We start from the raw sequence: 22,785 nt of genomic DNA on the forward strand, positions 1-22,785 counted from the left end.
TTGCTCATGTGCTAAGCTTGGAAAAAACATAGCTCCCTGTGCAGCTCTTCACATAAAACCAAAGCCAAAATGTTCAGCTCATAATTTAAAAAAAATAAAAATTTATTAGGTGATATAGGCGCCTTATTTCTTTAGGCACAATTCCACAAAAGGTAGATGCCTATCGCATGGTGCCTAGTAACGCCTAATACCAAAATAGATGTGTTTAGGGGTGGAGAAGGACAGGCACTGCTAGGCATGATTCTCTAAAGCAGTGGTTCCCAACCCTGTCCTGGAGGAACACCAGGCCAATTGGGTTTTCAGGCTAGCCCTAATGAATATGCATGAAGCAAATTTGCATGCCTATCACTTCCATCATATGCAAATTTCTCTCATGCATATTCATTAGGGCTAGCCTGAAATCCCGATTGGCCTGGTGTTCCTCCAGGACAGGGTTGGGAATCACTGCTCTAAAGGACTTAGGTACCTACCATGTTTCCCCAAAAATAAGACCTACCCCGAAAATAAGCCCTAGCATGATTTTCGGGGTAGGTCTTAATATAAGCCCTACCCCCGAAAAAATAAGCCCTAGTCATCGGCAGCCGCACTTCCCCCCACCACGCAGCCAAACCCCCGCTGAGCCTCCATCCTTCCCTCCCAACTGAATCCTGCCGACCACAACCATAAATACCTTCCGGCAGAGCAGCACCAGGCCAGCAACACTCTAATCAGGCTGCTTCATGGCCTTCTCGCTGGGGAATTCCCTCTGCCGCTTCACTGATGTCATCAGTAACGCAGCACACAGAAGGCCCCAGCAAGGCCGCAAAGCAGCCTGTTTAGAGTGCTGCTGGCCTGACGCTGCTCTGCCGGAAGGTATTTATGGTCGCAGTCAGTGAGGTTCAGATGAGAGAGAAGGATGGAGGGTCAGCGGGGGCTCGAAAGTTTGGCTGCGCAGTGGGGGCGGCGGCGGGTGCTCAAGGTTTCTGTTGCTCGAGGTATGGGAGGGAGGTAAGGATGGAAGCTGGGCAAAGGGTTCTGCACAAGGGATGGGAGGGAGGGAAGGATGGAAGCTGGGCAAAGGGTTCTACTGCACGAGGGATGGGAGGGAGGGAGGGAAGGAAGGATGGAAGCCGGGCAAAGGGTACTGCTGCATGAGGGATGGGAGGGAAGGAAGGAAGGAAGGAAGGAAGCTGGGCAAAGGGTAGAAAAAATAATTTTATTTTCTGTTTTGTGATTACAATATGTCAGATTTGAAATGTGTATCCTGCCAGAGCTGGTGTTAGACTGCAAACGTAAGCTAGGATTTAACAGAGAAAGGAAAAGTCTTTTTTGTTTATTTTGTTTACACCATAGCACTAGTATGGGTAGGAGAGGGCAAAGGGGGTGAAAAGGCTAAAAAAGGGGTGAAGAGGCTATAAAATAAACCCACCAGGATGTTTGAAAAACACCCACTTGGGCAGGAAAATCGAATTGAATAGAAAAATCAATTCAATAGGATGAATCGAATCAAAAATTTTTTTCCTGAATCTGGCAGCACTAGGCGTTATATGTTAAAGATCATATTAAAACCACACAATTGCAGGATCTACAGGGTAAGGAAAAGGCACTGTGGGTTAATCTGGAGAGAGGGAATAGAAAATGTTATCTACATTGGTACGATATACAGGCCTTTTTCACAGACAGAAGAATTGGACAGAAATTTAATAGCAGACATTCAGTATATAGCTGTAAAAAGGGAACTGTAAAAGGAGAACTGTTCCAGCAGTTGTAATGGAACCCTTGTGGGATGGGGACAAACTGGACTTAGCTACAAATTCTATAAACGGCGTCCCAAATGAAGGCAGCAGTAGGCATCCTACTAATCAATCAGGATGCACATTTTCTTAAAAAAATAAAATCCCTGAGGCAGGCCACCTACACTATAGGCATCTGTCAGGTGCAGGGAGGCGCCTAGGGATGCTTAAGCTTGCCCAAGGCTGGGTGTGGTTTTGCCTGGCAGTAGCCTTGGGCGAGATTAAGCAGCCCTAGGTGTCTTCCTACGGCCGCAATAGGCACTTGAAAATGTAGGCCAACAAAAAGCTGGTCTACATTTCAAATAGACGTGGTTGCTGAGCTGATTGCCAGAAGTAAATCTCCCTGCAGCAATCAGCTGAGTGGCCGCAAAGTTGGCCATCAGGAGGGATGCCCACTTCCTCCTACCGCAACCCTCGAAGCCCCATCCGACATTGTCTGCGGCAGGAAGGAAGCCCAATTCCTCCCACCGCCACCCCTGAACCCCCAACCGCCACTGTCCGCAGCAGGAGTGATGCCCAATCCCTCCTGCCACCACCCTGAGCTCCCCCTTCCAAGTCCCCTAGCATGAGGGATGCCCAATCCCTCTTGCCGGAACCTCTGAAACAACCCCCCAGATCCACGATAGGCAGGAAGGATGCCCACTCCCTCCTGCCAGCAGCCCCCCCCCCCAGAACCTATGATGCTAATCCCCAGACCCAAACCCCCACCCAGGCATCCCCACAGACCCAAACTCCCCATCTTTTCACAAGGGCAAACCTTCCCCTTCCCATTGGGGAGTGTGTGGCGCAGTGGTTAGAGCTACAGACTCAGCACCCTGAGGTTATGGACTCAAACCTCATGCTGCTCCTTGTGACCTTGGGCAAATCACTTCATACCCCATTGCCCCAAGTAGAGTGTGAGCCCATCGGGACAGATAGGGAAAAATGCTCTAGTACCTGAATGTAAACCACTTAGGCTATAAATGGTATATAAACACTTTAAGGCAAGGTCACGTGTTGCCATGCAACGGAGCAGCAGGTTTTGAGTGGAGCTCCGTGCAGCCCTTCAGAATCTATGCATTAAACGCCAGATTTTGTATCAATATAGAAACATAGAAAGATGACGGCAGATAAGGGCTATATAGCCCATCAATAAGACATCATTCTAAGCCCCTACTGCTTTCTTATCACTTGATCAACATATCTGTCGCAAATTGGTCCTATATGGCATTCAAAACAACTAAAAAAGACAAAAGGCAAACAGTGTCAGGCAGACTCAAAAATGGCAGTGCCATCTTCACCCCAACGAATACCATCAGCTCGTCCTGGACAGCAGAGATAACTGCCAAAGGTAACAGCTGCTGTCGAGGCAGCATTGGATAAAAAGCTCCAACAACTTTTTGATCGGGCGGAGGAGGCACATGAAAGGATTGATATCCTGACCTTGGAGCTAGATGAGGACCTTCAGAGAACGTCGGATGTAGAGGACCTTAAAAGCCAGTTGGAACTCCAGAAGGCAGTGCAGGACTTAAAACACAAATTGGACAATTTGGAAAATCATTCAAGACGTAACAACTTGCGATTAGTGGGACTGCCTGAAACAAACTTAGATAAAGACCTCTTGGCGTTTTTGGAGAACTGGATTCCCTCTACTTTAGCTCTTGAGAGCTCCTTCACTTCATTTCACATTGAATGGGCCCACTGCTTAGGAATTCATAGGGAGAACTTAGCACAACCACGTGTAGTAATCTTTCAAGTCCTCAATTTCCAACATAAACAGTGCATTTTACAAGCTGTGAGATCTGGGAAAACTTTGTCTTACCAGAACAAATCAGTGCTCTGTTTTCAGGATTATTCCTCGCAAGTACAATAATACTGGAGACTGTTCACTCCAATATGCACCGCTTTACGTTGCTATATCCTGATTCATTAATGGCAAAAGAACTCTCTCTTATATTACAGGTATCAACTATACAAGCATGGTCAGAAGAGTGGGAAACTACTGGCTAATTTACTGAAACCAGGTACAAGTTTATCTTGATTGTATAAATTGAAAACTTATAAATAAACTAGTGTTTAAGCCCGTACTAATTATTAATTAGTACGTATTAATAGGTACTAGAATAGATGTGTAGACTTTTAGCACAATGGGTCGCTGAGGCGTTTCTTCTTTCTTTATGTTTTTTTTTTTCTTTCTCCCTGCCCTCCTTTCTTTCTTTCTGTCTCTGTCCCCTTGTGTGTCTCTGTCTGTCTCTTCCCTGGCCCCCCGTCTTACTGTCTCTCTCCCTGGCTGGCTGTCAGTCTTTCTTTCTGTATCTTCTCCCTTCCTTTTACCTCCCATGTCCCCTGTCCAGCAGTAGCCCTTTCCAGCTTCCCCTGTCCAGCAGTAGCCCTTCTCCCTTCCTTTTATGTCCCCCTTGTCAGTTCCTTCAGGAGTACTGTTCCTCAGTACACACACTTCTCCCAAATTTAAGCAAAATATTCACACCCCTCTCCCCAAAGCAAAGATTGCACCCTGATCCCAAACAATCACACCCCTCCCTCCAAAGAAAACCAAGATAGTTTATTGTTCTCAACCAATTAAAACCCTCCCCCCACATCAAACCAAGATCATTTCCTGTCCCCAACAAATCACACCTCTCCCCCCAAATGGAAGCAAGAATGTTCCCTTCCCCCTTCCCAACACACTCCCCTTTACCTAAAGTAATGTAAGATCATTCACTGATTCCCCGGCACACACACTTCAGGCAAATTAAAGCAAAATATTTCCCTTCTCCAAACTGGCTTATCTGAGAAGTTTAGCTTGTAATCGGAAGCAGCTCTAGCAGGGCTAGGCGCAGGCTATTTTGTTCAGATTTGGAAAACACCTCACGCAGAACACAACCGCCGTGGACAGTGGATGTAGGCGTCAGCGATAACAGGTTATCTCGATTACTGAGGTTGGGCTCGGGTATGTGCAGCAGCAGCGATATTTCCCTCCCCCTCCTTGTCCCTAGTGCAGCACTTGCCGCTGCGGCTCCTCTCATGAACCCCGTCTGGTGCGGCTCTTGGGAGGAGCTGCCGCTGCTCTTAACCAATTCAAGGAAGACACAGGTGCGGCTCGTGAGTTCGGGCGTGGAGAGTAAGCGAGTCGACCACAGTGCTCAACATTAGCTTGGGGGCCATGACTGTGGGCCCGTTGTAAGCGCGCATGCGCTCTCCTGCCTGCCACGGACATACGGGTAGGAGTGCGTATGCGCGCTTAGCATTTTATTATAGTAGATAAAATAAAATAAATTTTAAAAAATTTACTGAAACCGGGGAAGAGATGCCAGAAAATCTTGACCTTACAAATGCCAAATAGCTCTCTTGTCCATATGGACCAAGCTATTAATTCTGTGTTTACAGACTTTTATGCAGCTTTATACACTGCAGAACCCAATAGTGCAGGTTTAGATCCGGATATTTATCTTGATAACATCTCACTCCCTAGGCTTCAATCTACACAGTTACAAGGTCTTAATAGGCCGATACATAAAGATGATGTAATCTGGCTATTAATAAGAGTGCATTATTCAAGGCGGCTGGCCCAAACGGATACAAAGCCGAGTTCTATAAGCTCTTGAAGGAGGATATTGTTCAGCCACTAACAGCTATGTTTAATCAGGCTATACAGGATCGTAAGCTATCTCCCTCACTACGCAAGGCATCCATAATTGTCTTCCCCAAACCAAGGAAAGATACCGTTCAGCTTCATATAGGCCCATTTCCCTGTTGTGCTTTGAAAATAAACTGTTAACTATATTGGCTTTTAGATTGGTTAGGCTTCTTCCTCATTTACTAATTGACTCTCAAGTTGGTTTCATACACAACCGGCCAGCAGTCAAGAACATCAGGAAAATATTAGCATCTATAGAAGCGGTTCAGGCTAGGGGAGACCGGACACTATTGATTAGCTTTGATGCAGAAAAAGCATTTGATAGGGTATATTGGTCCTTTTTATACAAACTTTTACCCTGGTATGGCAATCCGCACCCTTTATCATGATCCCCAGGCCTTTATTTATGTTAATGGCCTTGAGTCAGCTCCTTTTATAATTCAACGTGGGACACGCCAAGAGTGCCCCTTATCTCCTTTATTATTTGTTCTCACACTAGACCCCTTTCTAAGAGACATATTGCAGAACCCAGAAATTCCAGGGGTGCAGGTGGCCTCTCAGTCCTTTCCAGCCTCTGCTTTTGCTGATGACTTATTAATGCATATTTCTAATCCTGAACAAGCTCTACCAGTACTCCTGGAATGTTTCAAAGAATACGGGGCCTTTTCTGGTTTTAAACTAAATATGGACAAGTCGGAACCTAGCATCTCAGTCCTAGATCCAACAGCAATGGAGGGGAGATTTCCCCTTGCACTGGGCAACCAATGTGTTTTGTTACTTGGACATCCAACTGCACACGAACCCTGCATGTTTATATCATTGTAATATATCCTCTTTGTTACAATATATGAGAAGATAGCAATATGGCAAAATGTTCCTTTAACTTTATATGGTAGAATCAGTGTCTATCGTATGATCCTATTTCCGCGTTGGCTCTATGTCCTACAGTCACTGCCGCTACGACTATTGGGTAGAGATTTGTGGCAATTGCAGGCACTGCTCCGGACATCTTGTTGGAACAGGAAAAAGCCAAGACTAGGACTGGCATTACTATATGGCAACTGGAGGATGGGTGGACTCCATTTCATTTTTCGTTTTATTTATTTATATACTGCCTATCAAGTTTATCTAAGCTGTTTACAATCAGGCACTCAAGCATTTTCCCTATCTATCCCGGTGGGCTCACTGTCTATCTAACATACCTGGCGCAATGGAGGATTGAGTGACTTCCTAATATGAAATTGTATAATATGGCTTGCCTTCTTAGACATCTCCGTGATTGGATTCTGCATACAGAAGATTTTACTCCCTGGACCTGGGAAAAGAGTTGTTTCATCCCTATTATCCACTATCATTGCTAGAGGACTCTATCAGAAATATACCCGTACCTTTTCGAGGGCATGTTATTAACAGCAGAGTGGGGGGCCTGGAGATTTATTTTGCCGTTGTTGCATTGCAACACTAACAATACGGATATGTTACCAATAGTGGGTAATGTCCATTTTCTCCTAGGGTTACGACAGAAATCTTTTAGATGGGCCATCAATTCGCTCATTACTTAAGGATAATTGTACACTTAGTACGACAGCTAAAATAGCTGCCTTCTTTATGCCTCCTAAACAGTTACAACCTTCTATTTCTAGTCTGCATCTGTCATTTTTGCAATTAATACCTCCCAAACAATACACTTCCATTTGGGTGGCATGGTCGGAGAAATTATATATTCCTATTTCATAGAGAGATTACAACAACATTACGTACTGTCCCTCTGATAGTGCATGATGCTAAATATAGAGAATGCCACTATCGTGTAGTACTGCGTGCTTATGTATCTCAGGCTCGACTTTTCATATAGGGGGTATTTCAACAGCAATTTGCTGCAAATGTGGATTATATAAAAATACATTTACAAATGCATTTTGGGGCTGTGCTTGTATAGCAGGTTTTTGGCCGACCATTTATACCTTTTTGGGGAAGGGTTCTGCAACACACCATATCTCCGGTTCCTCTAGAAGTGTTATTTGGAAAATATTCTCACAGATTTATACTATCGCAAGGTTAATGCCTATTAATTCAAAAAGCATGTATTGTTGGGAAGAAATGTATACTGCAACAATGGATTCAAACTGTTCCCCCCGTCGTTTTGGCAATGGAAGAACTTAATGCTTCAGTTACTGACATGGGAAGCCAAGGAGCCCTCCTTAACATATAAATGGAAAAAGAGGTTATGAACCATTTGGGAATCCTATATTATGGACCTTCCCACTTGTGCAAGAAGCCTAGAGCTTAATCATGCTAACTTGTGACCTTATATCTAAATGTCTTGACCTGGGCCTTAATTAATTCTTCATTCCAATGTATCTGGTGGTGGGAAGGAGGGAGGAAGGGGAGGGTTGGTTTGCTTTTTTTCTGGTGGGGCTCGCTGGGGGGTTAATGATAGATTTATCATAGGGTCTATAAGAACACAAGGCCTTGGGATGGTGGTTATAGTGTTTGGGCAAGGGTGATCTGGGGAGGGGGTTATTGGATCAAAATATTGTGCTAAAAATTTGATGATGGAGACTTTGGATATTCTGTATTGTAACGCTTTTGTTGTATACTTGCGCATTAGCTGTTCTTTCTTATGTATCTGTTTTCTCTTTTCATCAATAAAAAGGTTTGAACATAAAAAAAATAAGGCTGATTTGCTTAACAAATAGTTCTATTCTGTGTTCACAGCTGACGTGGCGGGAGTAGGACCGCAGAAGATAAACACAAGTAGGGATGGGGGTGTGGTAGACCCCGATTGATTTTCAGAGGATTGTGTTCGTGAGGAGCTAGCTAAACTAAAGGTGGACAAAGTGATAGGGCAAGATGGTGTACGTCCAAGGGTACTGAAGGAACTTAGGGAAATTCTGGCGGCTCTGCTGGCTAACCTTTTCAATGCCTCTTTAGAATAGGGAGTGGTAACTGAAGAAGGGTGGGTGTGATCCCTCTCTACAAAAGTGGAAGTAAGGAAGAAGTAGGGAACTACAGGCAACTAACTCTGACTTTTGTGGTAATTAATGAAAACACTTTTAAAACAGAGAATAGTGATGTTTCTGGAATCCAGTGGATTACAGGACCCGAGGCAACATGGATTCACTAGAGGCAGGTCTTCTCAGACAAATCTGATCAATTTCTTTGACTGGGTGACCAGAGAATTGGATAGAGAGTGTGCTAGATGTGGTGTATTTAGATTTTAGCAAAGCCAATGACAGTGTTCCACACAGGTATCTAATAAATAAACTGAGTGCCCTCAGGAAGGGCCTCAACGTGAGTGGAAGGCAACACAGGATAGTAGACAGTGGAGATCTCTCTGAGGAAAGGGATGTCATCAGTGGTGTGTCTCAAGGTTTGGTTCTTGGGCCTGTTCTTTTTAACATCTTTGTAAGCGATATTGCTGAAGGGCTGTCAGGTCATATTTGCCTCTTTGCGGATGATACCAAAATCTGCAGTAGACACCCTGATGGTGTGAATAAATAAGGAAGGACCTAGCGAAGCTTGAAGAATGGTCTGAAACTTGGCAGTTAAAATTTAATGCTAAGAAATGCAAGGATATGCATTTGGGAATGGTATAGTTTAGGGAGTGAAGAACTATTGTGCACAAAAGAGCGGGACTTGGGTGCGATAGAATGTGATTATCTTAAGGTGGCCAAACAGGTTGAAAAGGTGATGGTGAAAGCTAGAAAATGCTAGGGTGCATAGGGAGAGGTATGGCCAGTAGGAAAAAGGAGGCATTGATGCCCCTGTGTAAGACTTCATTTAGAATATTGTGTACAATTCTGGAGACCGCACCTTTAAAAAGATATAAACAGGATGGAGTCGGTCCAGAGGAAGGCACTAAAATTTTCAGTGGTCTTCGTCATAAGGCATACGGGGACAGGCAAAGATCTCGATATGAATGATTCCCAGTTGACATTTGCGGGGTATAAGAAACAATATAACATGATATGGTACTTTGGAAAAAAGGTGGGAGAGGGGAGATATGATAGAAATGTTTAAATACCTACATGGCATAAAATGCGCATGAGGCAAAACTCTTTCATTTGAAAAGAAGCTCTGGAATGAGACGACATAGGATGAAGTTAAAGGTGATAGGCTCAGGAGTAATGTAAGAAAATACTTTTTTACAGAAAGGGTGGTAGATGCATGGAATATAGTCTCCTGGAAGAGATAGTGGAGACAAAAGACTGTGTCTGAATTTAAGAAAGCGTGGGACAGGCATGTGGGATCTCATAGGGAGAGGAGGAGATAGTGGATGCTGTGGATAGGCAGACAGGATGGGTCATTTGGCTTGTATCTGCCATCATGTTTGTATAATTGCATGTCACACTATTCTTAATCATTTCTTCAATGCTTTTTCAGTTAGCAGCTCAAAGCATGCAACAACAACAGATTGCGATCTTCATCAAAGGATATGCATTTAATCTGAGCCTACATCAGTAGTTCTTAACCACTATGTCCCAAAGAGATGAGGGGTGTGTCCCCAAAAAATTAGTGTAGCCTGTGTTTTCTTTACAACTATCAATGCTTGCAAGGTGGGTAGACCAGCAATCTTGAGTCAGGTTCTTGAAATCCTGTTACCGGTTCCTATTTCTGCAGGTCTGCTGTCCATAGATTTTGTTTGCTATATAGTTTCCAAGTAGCATATTTGCAAGTTTTGTGTTGTTGTTACTGAGGCGACACTAGAATTTGAATATATATTTGTTTTGATGTATGACACATGTGAAATCTGGAACTGTTGTGATGCATTTGGTTTTTGATATGGGATGCGAGGCTCAGGCTGATCCGGCGCAAGCAAGGTCGGGGCCAGAGTGAGATGGGCCAATGCCGCGGACAGCTCCGAGGAGATCATCGCCCGGAGCATGTCCTGAAAAACCGGCACAGATAGCATCGAGGGCATGTCTGAAGCCGTAGTGCACTCCACCGAGGGCGACCTCGACACGGAGTATTCCCGCGCGGTGGAGGCACGCCCCGAAGACTTTGAGGGCTTTGCCGGGGCTACAGGCAAGGAGTTCCCACCAAGCCCGGCCGGCGTCCCCGAGGATGGCTTCTTCACTGGTGTGGAACCTGCTGGAGGAAGAGGGGACTTACCCGGAGCCGAGGCTTTCGATGACGAGACCGAGGTCTTTGAGGCCGAGGTCAGTCGAAGCGGGGCCGAGGTCCCCGAGGCCGGGGCCAATGTCGAGGCCAAGACCGAGGGCTGGTCTACCACGAAAAGGTCCGCCATGCGGGCCCGACGGCGGTGAAGAGCACGATGCTGAAATGTAGCACACCGGGGGCAGGACTCCGTCGGATGATCAGCCCCCAGACACAAGATGCACCACCGATGGGGATCAGTGATCGACAGCAGCCGATCACACCGGGTGCACTTTTTAAAACCGGTCAAGTGCTGGGACATAAGAAGCAAAAAAACAGGCCGCGGCCGACGAGGCCACACGGCCAGGACAACTCGGGAGCTCCCGGGCGCCGAAAAAAAGGTGAACTCGCACAGGAACAAAAGAAACAATACACGCACAGCGACTCACTGATAAAAACAATAAAGCCGCGGTGCTAGAAGGCACTTTCGGGCAGAGACCAAAAACAGGACTTTCTGGCTCCGTGGAAACGAAAGAACTGGAGACCACGAGGGGATGCGCCCTCTAGTGGAGCAAGAAGGCACACATGCGTGGTGTAGCACAGCAAACTTGAATCTTCAATCAAGTTTGCTTGAAAAAGCTGTCCTCGTCGGGACTCCATAAATGACGTCACCCACATGTGAGAACATGCTGCCTGCTTGTCCTGGGATAAAGCACAGTATGGAGTGAGGATCCAATAAATATAAGGGACTGGGTGCAATTTCCAACACAGACTGGGAGACTGGGCATCAAAATGGCAGATGATGTTTAATATGAGCAAGTGCAAAGTGATGGATGTAAGAAAGAGGAAACCATAGCTATGTGATGCAGGGTTCCACATTAGGAGTCAGAGACCAGGAAAAATTATCTAGGTGTCATCGTTGAGGATACATTGAAACCCTCAGCTCAATGTGTGGTGGCGACTAAGAAAGCAAATAGAATGTTAGGAATTATCAGGAAAGGAAAATAAAGATGAAAATGTTATAATGCCCTTATATCACTCTATGGTACAGCCGCACCTTGAATATTGTGTGCAAATCTGGTCACCGTATCTCAAAAAAGATGCAGCAAAATAAAAAAAGGTACAAGAGAAGGACAATGAAAATAATGAAAGGCTTGGAACGACTTCCTTATGAGGAAAGGCTAAAGTGATTAGGGCTTTTCAGCTTGGAGAAGAGACGGCTTAAGGGTGATATGATAAGAGCTCCATAAAATACTAAGTGGAGTGCAAAGGGTAGATGTGAATCGCTTGTTCACTCTTTCCAAAAATACTAGGACTAGGGGACAAGTGATAAAGCTACTAAGTAGTAGATTTAAAACAAAGTGGAGAAAATATTTCTTCATACACCATGTAATTAAACTCTGGAATTCATTGCCAGAGAATGTGGTGAAATCAGTTAACTTAGAGGGTTTTTAAAAGGTTGGGATAATTTCCCAAAAGAGAAGTCCATAGGTCATTATTGAGATGGCTTGGGGAAATCCACTCCTTATTCCTAGGATAAGCAGCATAAAATCTATTTTACTACGAGTACTTGGGATCTGGATTGGCCACTGTTTGAAACATGATGCTAGACTAGATGGATCTTCGGTCTGTCCCAGTATGGCAATTCTTACGTTAAGACTTCTAGAAGCCAGAAAGAGCATATTTAGTAGATCATATCCATAGCAAGCGCAATTATTCTACAAATGGATTTGAATAGTGCTTTTGACTTAGTTGACCATGATATACTACTAGCATGTTTGAATTCCATTGGAACTTCAGGTAGGGTGTGGAATTGGTTTCAAGGGTTTTTGAAAAATAGGTCTTACCAGGTAGACAGAGCTGGACAATACTCTACCAGATAGGTAAATGAAAGTGGAGTCCCTCAAGGTTCACCACTTTCTCCAACTTTATTTAATGTTTATCTAGAATCTTTATGTTATTACATAGTTTACAAGTAAAATTTTATGTTTACGCAGATGACATTTCAATACTCATCCCTTTAACCGAATTCACTTCAGAAGTGTTAAATTACATAGCTTTTATTCATACTCAAATGGAAACTTGGACATCTACATTTAGATTGAAATTAAATCCAGGTAAATCAAAATTTTTTTTTAGCTAGTCCTAATGAAAAAATTACTGAAACAATTCTGCTTTTAAATGGTCAATCTTATTCGATTTCTCCTACGCTGAAAATTTTAGGGGTTATTTAAATCGGTCCTTATCTTTTAAGGTCCATACAGATTCACTGGTTAAGAGATGTTTTTAGTGTTCTCTGGAAGCTGCGTACTATTAGGAAATATTTTGATTTTATATCATTTAAAATCCTGGTCCAATCTTCAATCCTTTCAATATTGGATTATTGTAATATTATTTATCTAGAATCGTATAAAATAACCACTAGCCAATTTTTAATCTGAAAAAAAAAACGACCATATCAGTGTATATTATCAAAAGCTTCACTGGCTTCTGTTTGAGGCTAGAGTGTTATTTAAATTTGGATGTATTTGTTTTAAAGTATTATTTGGCTTAGCACCGGCTTACCTTGGTTCTCATTTTAGTTTTTTTATTTTTACGAAAAATATCCGTAGGTCTGGCTGGTTTTATTTTCCTTCAGCAAATGCATGTCATTACAAAAAATTTTGGGATAGGACTTTAACATTCCAAGCAGGATTAATGAATTCATGTTTGAATCTTCTTGTTTTCTCCATTTCTTACTTACTAACAATTTCGAAAAGATCTTAAAACCCATTTATTTAAACAATATAATATACATTATTGATTTTCATATTATTATGTAGTTAGAATGTACTTTTTATCTTTTTATATGCACTTATTTTAGCTGATTATGTTATCCTTATTCATTAGTTTTAATGCTTGTATTAGTTATTCTGATTTTATTATGTATGATGTTATTTCATATTGTATACTGTGTACCTAATTGTGTAAACCGCTATGAACTAACTGCTGGTTAGGCAGTATATAAAAATAAATTATTATTATTATTATTATTAATGGAAGGGTAGTCTTTCTACCTCTAACACGCAAGATACCTTTAAGGTATAAGAAAGATGATAAACTATGAGAGGAAATTCCAAAGCTGCCTCTCACCTGTGTGAAGTCATGTCTGATTAGAAACAAGTTTTAAAACTGGACTTTTCTTTTGCTGTTACAACAGATTAATCTCATTTAAATTATATTCACAGTCAAATTGTTAAATTATTTTTCTCTTTAAGGGCCCCTTTTACAAAGTCATAATAATAATTCTCCCTCAGCAAACACACTGAAGCCCATAGGAATTGAATGGGCCTGCTTTGGTGCATTTGTCGTGGAAGAATCGCTTGCATGGTTTTGTAAAAGGAGCCCTAAATGTCTGCTATGGAGATGCTTTAAAAATATCAGGCTCAATATTTAAAGCCAAACTCCTAGATTTAGGCACTTAACGTGATCTTTTTACTAAGGCTATGTTAGGCAATAATACAAACCTAACACAGCTAAAAATGGAGAACTTCACGATATACTCAGGCATACTGCAGGAACTCCAAAATGTGCACCTGCTAAAAAATATTTCTTAATTTTTTGAGGTGGAGTGTCAAGGGCAAAGAGTGGGCATTCCTGTGCTAACCAGTTGGCGCCATCTACATTACCACACACTAGTGCAGGGATACAGCATGAGCTCTTTACCACCTATTAAATGGATGGCATTAAGTGCTCAAGCAGTAATTTCTGGCTTTATGCTAATGGCAACATAAGTGCATAACCATTAATACAAAAAAGAAAATCAGCCATTTTATGGCCATATTAAAACTGGTGCATGGAAAAGACCAATATAAGGGCACACTTAGATCACTTTTTGCTGCAGCTTAGTAAAAGGACTCCTTTAGGTTCTTAGAGTGGTCTGCTTTCAGATCACTTAAGATCCTAAATTTTTAGCTGAAAATTCACCAAATTAGAATTGACATTAATTTGCCAAGATTCAGAATCCTAATTTACATGCCTATTGAACTTCACCAGTCTCCACACCACCTCTGACCTTAAGGTTGTCTCTACTGTCACCCACGTTTTAGCATAATAAATTTTGGGATTCATCCCTAATATATTTTCAAAGAGGTAAAATTTAAAAGCCTTATTCTCATATATAGGAGCTTAAGTGGAGAATTCCAAGCTTTAGTGCACATTAATAAAATGATCAAACTTTCAATGCTAAGAAGTCCACAAGTATAAGTGGGCATCTTAGGGCTCCTTTAACTAAGGTGCGCTAGCATTTTTAGCATGCGCTATAGTGTGCACTAGCCGAAAAACTACCGCCTGCTTAAAAGGAGGCGGTAGTGGCTAGTGTGCACGCTAAAACCGCTAGCGTGCCTTTGTAAAAGGAGCCCTTAGTATTTAGGAGGGAATTCATTAAGGGGCACTAACCGATTTACTTCCCCCCTTTACATAACTGCGATAACAGCTCCGACACTCATAGAATTCCTTTGAGCATTGGAGTTTGTTTATTAATACGAGGGCTGATCAAAAAGTATCAGACCTTAATTTTTCTTGCGTCAACAAATAAAGCTAGGGAGGCGTGATTTGGTGCACATATGTAGGCGACCCTAATGCGCATGCTTCAATTTTTCCCCGCCTACAGAAGCTGTCAGTCGCCGATAGACCGCTGATGAGTGAGGAAATGTGAGTGCTGTCCGATTTTCATTTCTGACAAAATGAAAGAAAAAGTTGAACTAACGCTACCGCGTTAAATTTTGTGTAAAGCTTGGCGATTCCCAAGATTCAACAGGCCTTCAGGGACGAAGCAATGGACACCACACAGATAAAGGAGAGGTACAACCACTTCAGAAATGGCCGCACATCGGTAGAGAGTGAAGCATGTTCTGGTAGGCCCTCAACATCCGGAAATGAGATCGTCATTGACCAAGTGAGATGATGCAGGATCGTAGAATCACCAAGAGGTCCTGCGTCACCTTCATAATGCTGTGAGACGCAAATGGCCGGACCTGTGGACAACGGGCAATTGGCAGCTCCATCATGATAATGCACTTGCCCATTCTTCACATTTTATACGGAGTTTCCTGGCCAAACACAACACATCTGTGATTCCTCAGGCTCCCTACTCTCCCGACATGGCTCCGTGTGACTTCCGGCTTTTCCCCAAGCTGAAAATGCCCCTGAAAGGGACCAGATTTCAGTCAAGAGAAGATATCATGCAGAATGTGACGGACCAGTTGCAAGCAATCTCAAAAGAGGCATTCCAGCACTGCTTCCGACAGTGGCAGAACCGTTGGAAGACATGTGTGGCAGCCCAAAGGGACTACTTTGAAGGAGATTAGTATAAGACTGTTGCATCTGAATACGAGTATTTTTAATGAATAAAGGTCTGATACTTTTTGAACAGCCCTCGTATTTGATATACCGCTTAAGCATATTACAGATCTAAGTGGTTACAATAAAATACAGGTACTTAAAACTTCCCTATCTGTCCCAAAGGCTCACAATCTAGCTAAAGTACCTGAACAAATAATTATTAAAATAAAGAAAAAAAAAAAAAGATAACAAAATTCAAAGAATGATGAGGGGAAAAAGAAACAGTATTAGATCACAATAAAAGGTAAATAGAGTTGTTAATGCTGCGGCCAGTGCTAAAAAACGCACTACTGTTTTATAAAAGGGGGAGTTAGCGCACGCTAAACAAGTTAGCATCTCTTGATGAATTTCCCCCATAGTATACACTAATTTCATTAACATGTGCTAAAGCTTTGATGAATTCCTTCTAATTTCTTTGAATTTTAGCCTCATTGTTTTTTTCTCTCTCCACCCCCTCTCTTCCCAACTAAATTAACTTGTGTCAGCCTAAATTTCCAAATGAAAAATTAGTGTTAGAAGAGGTTTTAAGATGTATAAAATTAGCAATTTGCCTTCTGCTGCGATTTCAGATTATATTTTTCTGAATGGAAAACATTTGTTGTTTATAAAAACCTTATGGGCCTCATTTATTGAAGTCCCAAGTAATAATAATAACAACAGTTTATATACCGCAGAACCGTGAAGTTCTATGTGGTTTTTACAATGATTAAAAATGCTACAAATTGAGTAGAACTAACAAAGTTAAAAACTAGTGACTAACAGCTCTAGAGATCAGTTATTGTGGGAAAGATTGTACAAATCAGGTACCTAAGTACTTCAGGAACAGATATGTTTTTAGGTGTCTCCTAAATTCCCCATAAGTATTAGCAAGCATAAGTAATTGTTCCAGATCTTTACCCCATAATGCTGCCTGATATGAGAAAAGATGATGATGATGTCTTTTAAATTTACATCCTCTAACCAGTGGAGAAACAAAATTCAAGTGCGAGCTTCTCTTATGTCTACTGGTTGAGAAAGAGAAAAGGTCAGTTATATATTTAGGGGCTAAACCGAATAGTACCTTAAAGCAAAAACATCCAAACTTAAACTTCACACATGCCTCCATCGGCAACCAATGCAGGAGTTGGTAGAAGGAGTCACATGATTGAACTTCTTCATCCCAAAAATCAGCCTGACCACCGTATTTTGCACCAGTTGTAATTGCTGCATATTCTTCTGGGAAATTGCCAGATAGGCGATATTACAGTAATCAAGTTGGCTCAGTATAAGGGATTGTACCAAAATTCTAAATGATGAAGCATCAAAATATGCTCTAATGGACCGAAGCTTCCAGAGTGTAAAAAAACCCTTTCTAACCAAAGAGTCCACCTGGTCTTTCATGGTTAGGCCCTGGTCCAGTATTACACCCAAAACCTACTGGATAGGGGGAAGGGGTGGGAAAAGGGGTACTGCTGGACATGGGGAGAGGAAGAGGTGTTGCTGGACAGGAGGCAGGGAAAAGAAGGTAGAAGAGGTGCTGCTGGACCTGGCAGAAGTGGAGGGAGGGAAAGATGCTACACACTGGAAGGGAGGGTGAGATGGTGGATGGGGAGAGAGCATATTAGCTGTGAGTGGGGTTGGGGGAGGGAAGGAAGGAAGGAAAATTGTTACAGGAGGAGTGAGAGTGATGAGAGAGGGAGAAATGGACATGGGGTGGAGAAGAGAGAAATGGTGCATGGGAAGAGAACATGGGTTGGGGAGTGGGAAGGAAGGATGTCACTCAAGGGAAGAGGCAAGGAGAGAGAGAAAGTGTGGAGGAGGCAGAAAGGGTTGGACTCATAGAGAGGGTGAGATGGATGGGGAGGATAGAAAGGAGGGAAGCAGAAATGTCACACTCAGGGGGAAGAGAGAGAGGGCAGAGAGTGAGATGTTGGTTAGGGGAGGGAAGTAGGACCAGAGGAGAAGCATGCAGGAGAAAGAGAGAAAAAAATGTTAGACTGGTGGAAAAGAGGGAAAAATGTTGGACTGGGAGGGAGGCCAGGAGGAAGGAAGGGAGATGGACTGCAGGGGGCAGAAGGGAGGAAGGGAAAGAGAAATGTTACACTGGGGGGGGGGAGGAGAGATGACTAAAGGAAGATAGAGATATCAGATCAGGGAAGGGAAGGAGGGGAGTTTGGTAGTGCTATAGAAATAATAATAGTAGTAGAGAGAGATGCCAGATTATGGGAAGGAGAGGAGAGGAGAGAGATGCCAGACTGGGAAGGGGGGGAAATTTAAGGAGAGAGATGTCGGACCACTGGGGAGGGAAGAGAGAGATGTCAGACCAAGGAAATAGGGAGGGAAGGAGAGAGAGAGAGATAGGAAGGGAAGGGAAGATATGAAAAAGTAGATTTTGAGAAGAAAGCAGACAAATTGAAAAACTGAATGTTAACTTAATGCCAAAGATGGATGCAAGGCACTGGAAACATAGTTAAAAGCACGGAAAAATAAAGTCACCACACAACAAAGATAGGGAAAATGATTTTATTTTCACTTGAAATGTATCAGTTTTGAGAATTTATATCTGCTGTATATATTGTGTGTATATGAAAATGAATGGAAAAAATTGCATTACAATTAGTAAAGGGGTAGGATCTGGGGAAGAGCTTGGGTTGGTCTAGGGTAGACCTTGGGAGGTCTGTGGTTGGGGATACTCAGTTGATATTTATTAGACTTCCCTGCTAGCACATGCTGCTGACATTTCAGGGCCTGTCCGGAGGGCCTCTGCACATTCATGGATATCAACGTGATGATGTCACGCATGCGCGTGATGTCATCACGGCGACGTCCGTGCAATTCTGGGTGCCTCAAGCTGTGGCCCCTACCTTTAGTGTGCCCCGGCTCGAGAAAGTTTGAGAGACACTGCTGTAAGATCTGCCTTAACTGCACAAGCCTCAAATACTTATGATTTTAAAGTTTTTGAGGCTTGTGCTGATGAGGACAAATCTTGCAGGAATGGGGCAGGGACAGTACGGGAAAATGAGTTCCTGCAGGGATGGGAAAAATTTGTCCCTGTGTCATTCTCTAGTCTCAAGTCACAATTCAAGACATGTGAATGGATGAATGGAAAAATACAGAAATTTTTAAAACAGTCAATAGAAAAACATGGTTTTTAGAAATGGGTAAAAAAAAAAAAATACAATAATCCTCCTAAGCCTCCCCATGGGTGTCACTGAATCCAGAGTGCTTGTGTGACTCCTTCCAACTGAAGAGTCAAGTGGACATTCCATATTTGTCAAAACTGATTTCTGTTCTAAATATTTCTTGTGTGGAAACTGTACCTCTCATATCTATACTAAAACTGAAAGTTCCTTAGCGTCCCTGTCTCATTCATGCACAAAACAGATACATTCACAAATTCAGGGAACATGGCAGTAAGCATTCTTGATAACAAATAAATATATATATATCCATACAGGTTTATCAGCAGATTTCCTATGCTATTGCAACTTCAATTACAAGAGCACTCTTGAATATTTAAGGGAACGGGACAACATAAGTAGATGTTCTAGATAACTTCCTTCTTAAAAATAAGTGCCAAGGAGGAACGCAAAAATGTATACATGCATACTAAATAAGAACTAGATCAAACCCTTGTGTAGAAAACTGTTTCTGTTTAAAAAGCTGAGCCCTTAACATTTAACAGATGTTGGCTAGCCCAATTCCGCTATATATATAACAAAGCAAATAATGCCCAAGGCTTCAAAAACACTGGTACATAAAAAGAAAAACTTTGTTTATTGTGAAGAGGAAGAAACTTGCAACTTAATATAACAGAAAACTACCAGATCATTAACAATAACTCAACAAAGTTTCTGATATCAAATATCTATATCAATTATTCAGAAAAAAAAATGGTTGATAACTAAAAAATTACACTGATACCATATATCAATTAAAATACTATGTTATGCAAAATAAAAACCATGAAGAAGCATAAATATAAGAAATGCTAGCTATGTATGAGTCTATATCCTTAGACCAATTCTCTTCTTCAGAGATGAACAAATCAAAACAATGTAGAAAATGTGTACAGTTGAACTGCACCTTCATAATCTTGTTTACTAAATATTACAAATCAGGAAATTAAGGATTTATCCCAATAGGAGTGTGCCAGTTTACAGTACTAACTTCCGCTTTGGAAACATCAGGTTAGAAGATGCAGTTAACCCTGCATCCTCCCTTTAATCAGGAATGCATCTGTTTATGAAATTCAAGGGAAGAGCTCATTAATGCTGCAACCCCAAGAAATTGTGCCTGTATTTCTCCAGCAATGAACAAAGTAAGGGTATATCACCGTGTAATCTGCTGGGTACTGATCATATTAACGTAAGACTAAGAGCTTCAGGCTATGTCTCATCCATCCCTAGAAACCCTCAATTAAAAAAGGTTTTCAGAATCTTATGCAACATGCCTAGCAGTCATCAAAACTAAAACTGGATTTAAATCTCTCTAAACACGTTTTTAAAACACACACACACACCACCACCGATCTGCAAGATCTGGTAATTGCTTTGTATTCAGCGATGATGACTGGGAACCTAAAGTCCAAGCCCATAAACCTCTTTCATTTGGCCAGAAATAAAAGAAAGAAACAAAGAGCTGCACAAAAATAATAAAATAAACCAACGTTAAACAAAAATCTAGAGAAAGGTAAGGTAAAATATTAAAAAAAGGATCTATACACATGCATGAAAAAATCTCAATTTCTCTCTCTACATGTATATGTGTGTATATATATATATATATATATATATATATATATATATATATATATACATACATACATACATACACGTATTTCTACACATACAGACACTAACAGCCTCACACAAGAGTGCAGCAGCCTTCCCTCGCCCATTCGAGGGGACAATTCCTCCCCCCTTTTGCCCTATAGGTTTTCGGTCTGCATGTCTCTCCCCAGAGTCCCCCATCCCCTGCTTGGGGCCTCGAAGCTAGGATGCCCACACTAACCTGGCCAAAAGCCCATGCAAACCATTTTCCCCCAACAACCCATTACAATTTTTTGTATTAAATTTTTATTTTTACCTGCTCATCGAACCGATTCACCACGGCCTGGACCCATTCCACCGGTTTGTGCGCCGCCATCTCAGCCCGGGAAGAGCCCGGGGAGGGGGAGTGTGAACACTCCCAGGACCGCCTGGATTCGGCTTTTGTAACTATATGTATAATAAATAGATATATATATATACAATAGATAGATATATATATTGCAAAGTACCTTCTTCCCCTGGGGGAGGGGAGGGGTAGGAGGTTCTCAGTTCCCCCTCTAAACCTTCGCGACTACGTTGTTTTTTTATTTTGTTATTTGGGGTGTCTTTTTTTTTTTTTTTGCTTCCTTTTTATTATTATTATTATTTTAACTTTCCCCTCCCTCTTCTTCTGTTCCCCCTCCCCCTCTCTTGCTATCGCAGCCTCTCCGCAGCCATCACAGCGAAGACGCCATGATACCACACCGGAAGTTTGCTCCTTTTCCACTCCAGCGCCGAAGAAGGGGAGCGCGCATGCGCATTGCAAGCAAGGCGGAGAAAACGGGGTGGGTAGAGGAATGGATAATGAAAAAGGATCTCGGACGGTTTCATTAATGAAAAAGAAAGCCGGCCTGGTGATGTCATCTCTTCAATTCAAGAAACTTTATTACTTTGACAATTTGTTTCGCCTGTTTCATGAATTAAAATACGTAGAGGGTGGGGGCCTAGTGGCATAAATGAGACTTGAATCAGAAGACAGTAGCTTAAAATCTTTTTTTTTTTTTTTTTCCTCTTTGGCTTTGGACACGTTTCTCTATCTATTTTCCTCTGTCACGACCCCAGCTATGTTGTAAACTCCTTGCCAACAATGATTTATGTAATAAAAATACAATTACCGCGTTTGCGCTAATGTTCAGGATTGTCACAGGCAACACTATTTCTGATCTTGTTGCATTTGCTTCAAGAAACTACTGTTCCTTGACGTTTACATGGAATTTATCGCACTTATTCTGTGGTGAATAGATTTCTTTCTTTCTCTGCTTTGGGAAGTTTCCATTTCATAGCTTTGCTACTAGCGGAACAAGAATTTTCTGTTTCATTGGAATCAGGAAACGTGCAATCTGTCGTTCTATTTTATTATGCGTTTAAAGGGAGAGCCTTTTCAAGAGGAGAGCAAGAAGGATAATTGGGCTGGATTCCAAACCAAGGGTAGGGAAGGAGTAGGGTTGGCATGCTGGCTTTTAAGTTAATCTGCAAGCTTAAAAAGAAAGGAATATCTGGAAACAAGGGTTCCTGATTAATGAAACCCTCACGTCCCTGTCACAAACCACGTGTCCACTAGTGACTACTGATAGCTACATATGTCGCTGTTAGCCGCTAATACTGTAGTGCTAACTGCTAACATGTCACTAAAAGTCATACAGCACTGCAAAAATTATATCAAAGCCTTACCAATCACTGCCTCATAACTTTATTCACTCTAATTTAAGCAAATTATCTCAGATTTCAAGCCCGTTCTCCTTACCCTGTCTGACCTTGGTGAGGGTACCACTGGTACCCCTGAAGCAACTTTGGCCCAAGATTCCAGATTGTTAATTCAAATTTATGGTTACTGTGTTTAATTAAGGTTTTGTCTGTGGCCAAGATGAACTAGTTTCTATATGGCATTCTAGCTTGTTTTATTTTCCATTAAGGCCTCAATGTCATAGATAGGGTTGTGGAATGTTTGAGACCTGGGAATGAGTGCCCTTATGCCAGTGTTCTTCAAGGCCCAGCGGCCAATGATGGCCCCCAGAGACCTCTCTGGGAGCTCTCATTGCCATTCTGGTTGTTTGTTTTCTACTACCTTCCCTCAGGATAGAAAGGGGATGGGGGCAAGAATACATGCTTGAAGGACAAGGCATTT

At 42.1% G+C, this 22,785-nt stretch overlaps 1 protein-coding gene across 10 annotated transcripts in view; it reads right to left on the bottom strand.

Moving 5' to 3' along the window:
• The window catches only part of NF1 (neurofibromin 1), a 393,675-nt gene extending 372,027 nt beyond the window's left edge, over positions 1-21,648 (bottom strand). For 3 of the 10 annotated variants that reach the window (XM_033922537.1, XM_033922541.1, XM_033922536.1), the window contains exon 1: positions 20,938-21,648. In XM_033922537.1, coding sequence (XP_033778428.1) covers positions 20,938-20,997 — 60 coding nt within the window. In that variant the 5' untranslated portion in view covers positions 20,998-21,648. The remainder of the gene's footprint in view (positions 1-20,937) is intronic. The other 7 variants (XM_033922540.1, XM_033922546.1, XM_033922543.1 and 4 more) reach the window with 4 other exon arrangements.
• Between the last annotated feature and the right edge of the window lie 1,137 nt (positions 21,649-22,785).

This window comes from Geotrypetes seraphini, chromosome 15, assembly GCF_902459505.1.
Source record: "Geotrypetes seraphini chromosome 15, aGeoSer1.1, whole genome shotgun sequence".
Taxonomy (NCBI): Eukaryota; Metazoa; Chordata; class Amphibia; order Gymnophiona; family Dermophiidae; genus Geotrypetes; species Geotrypetes seraphini.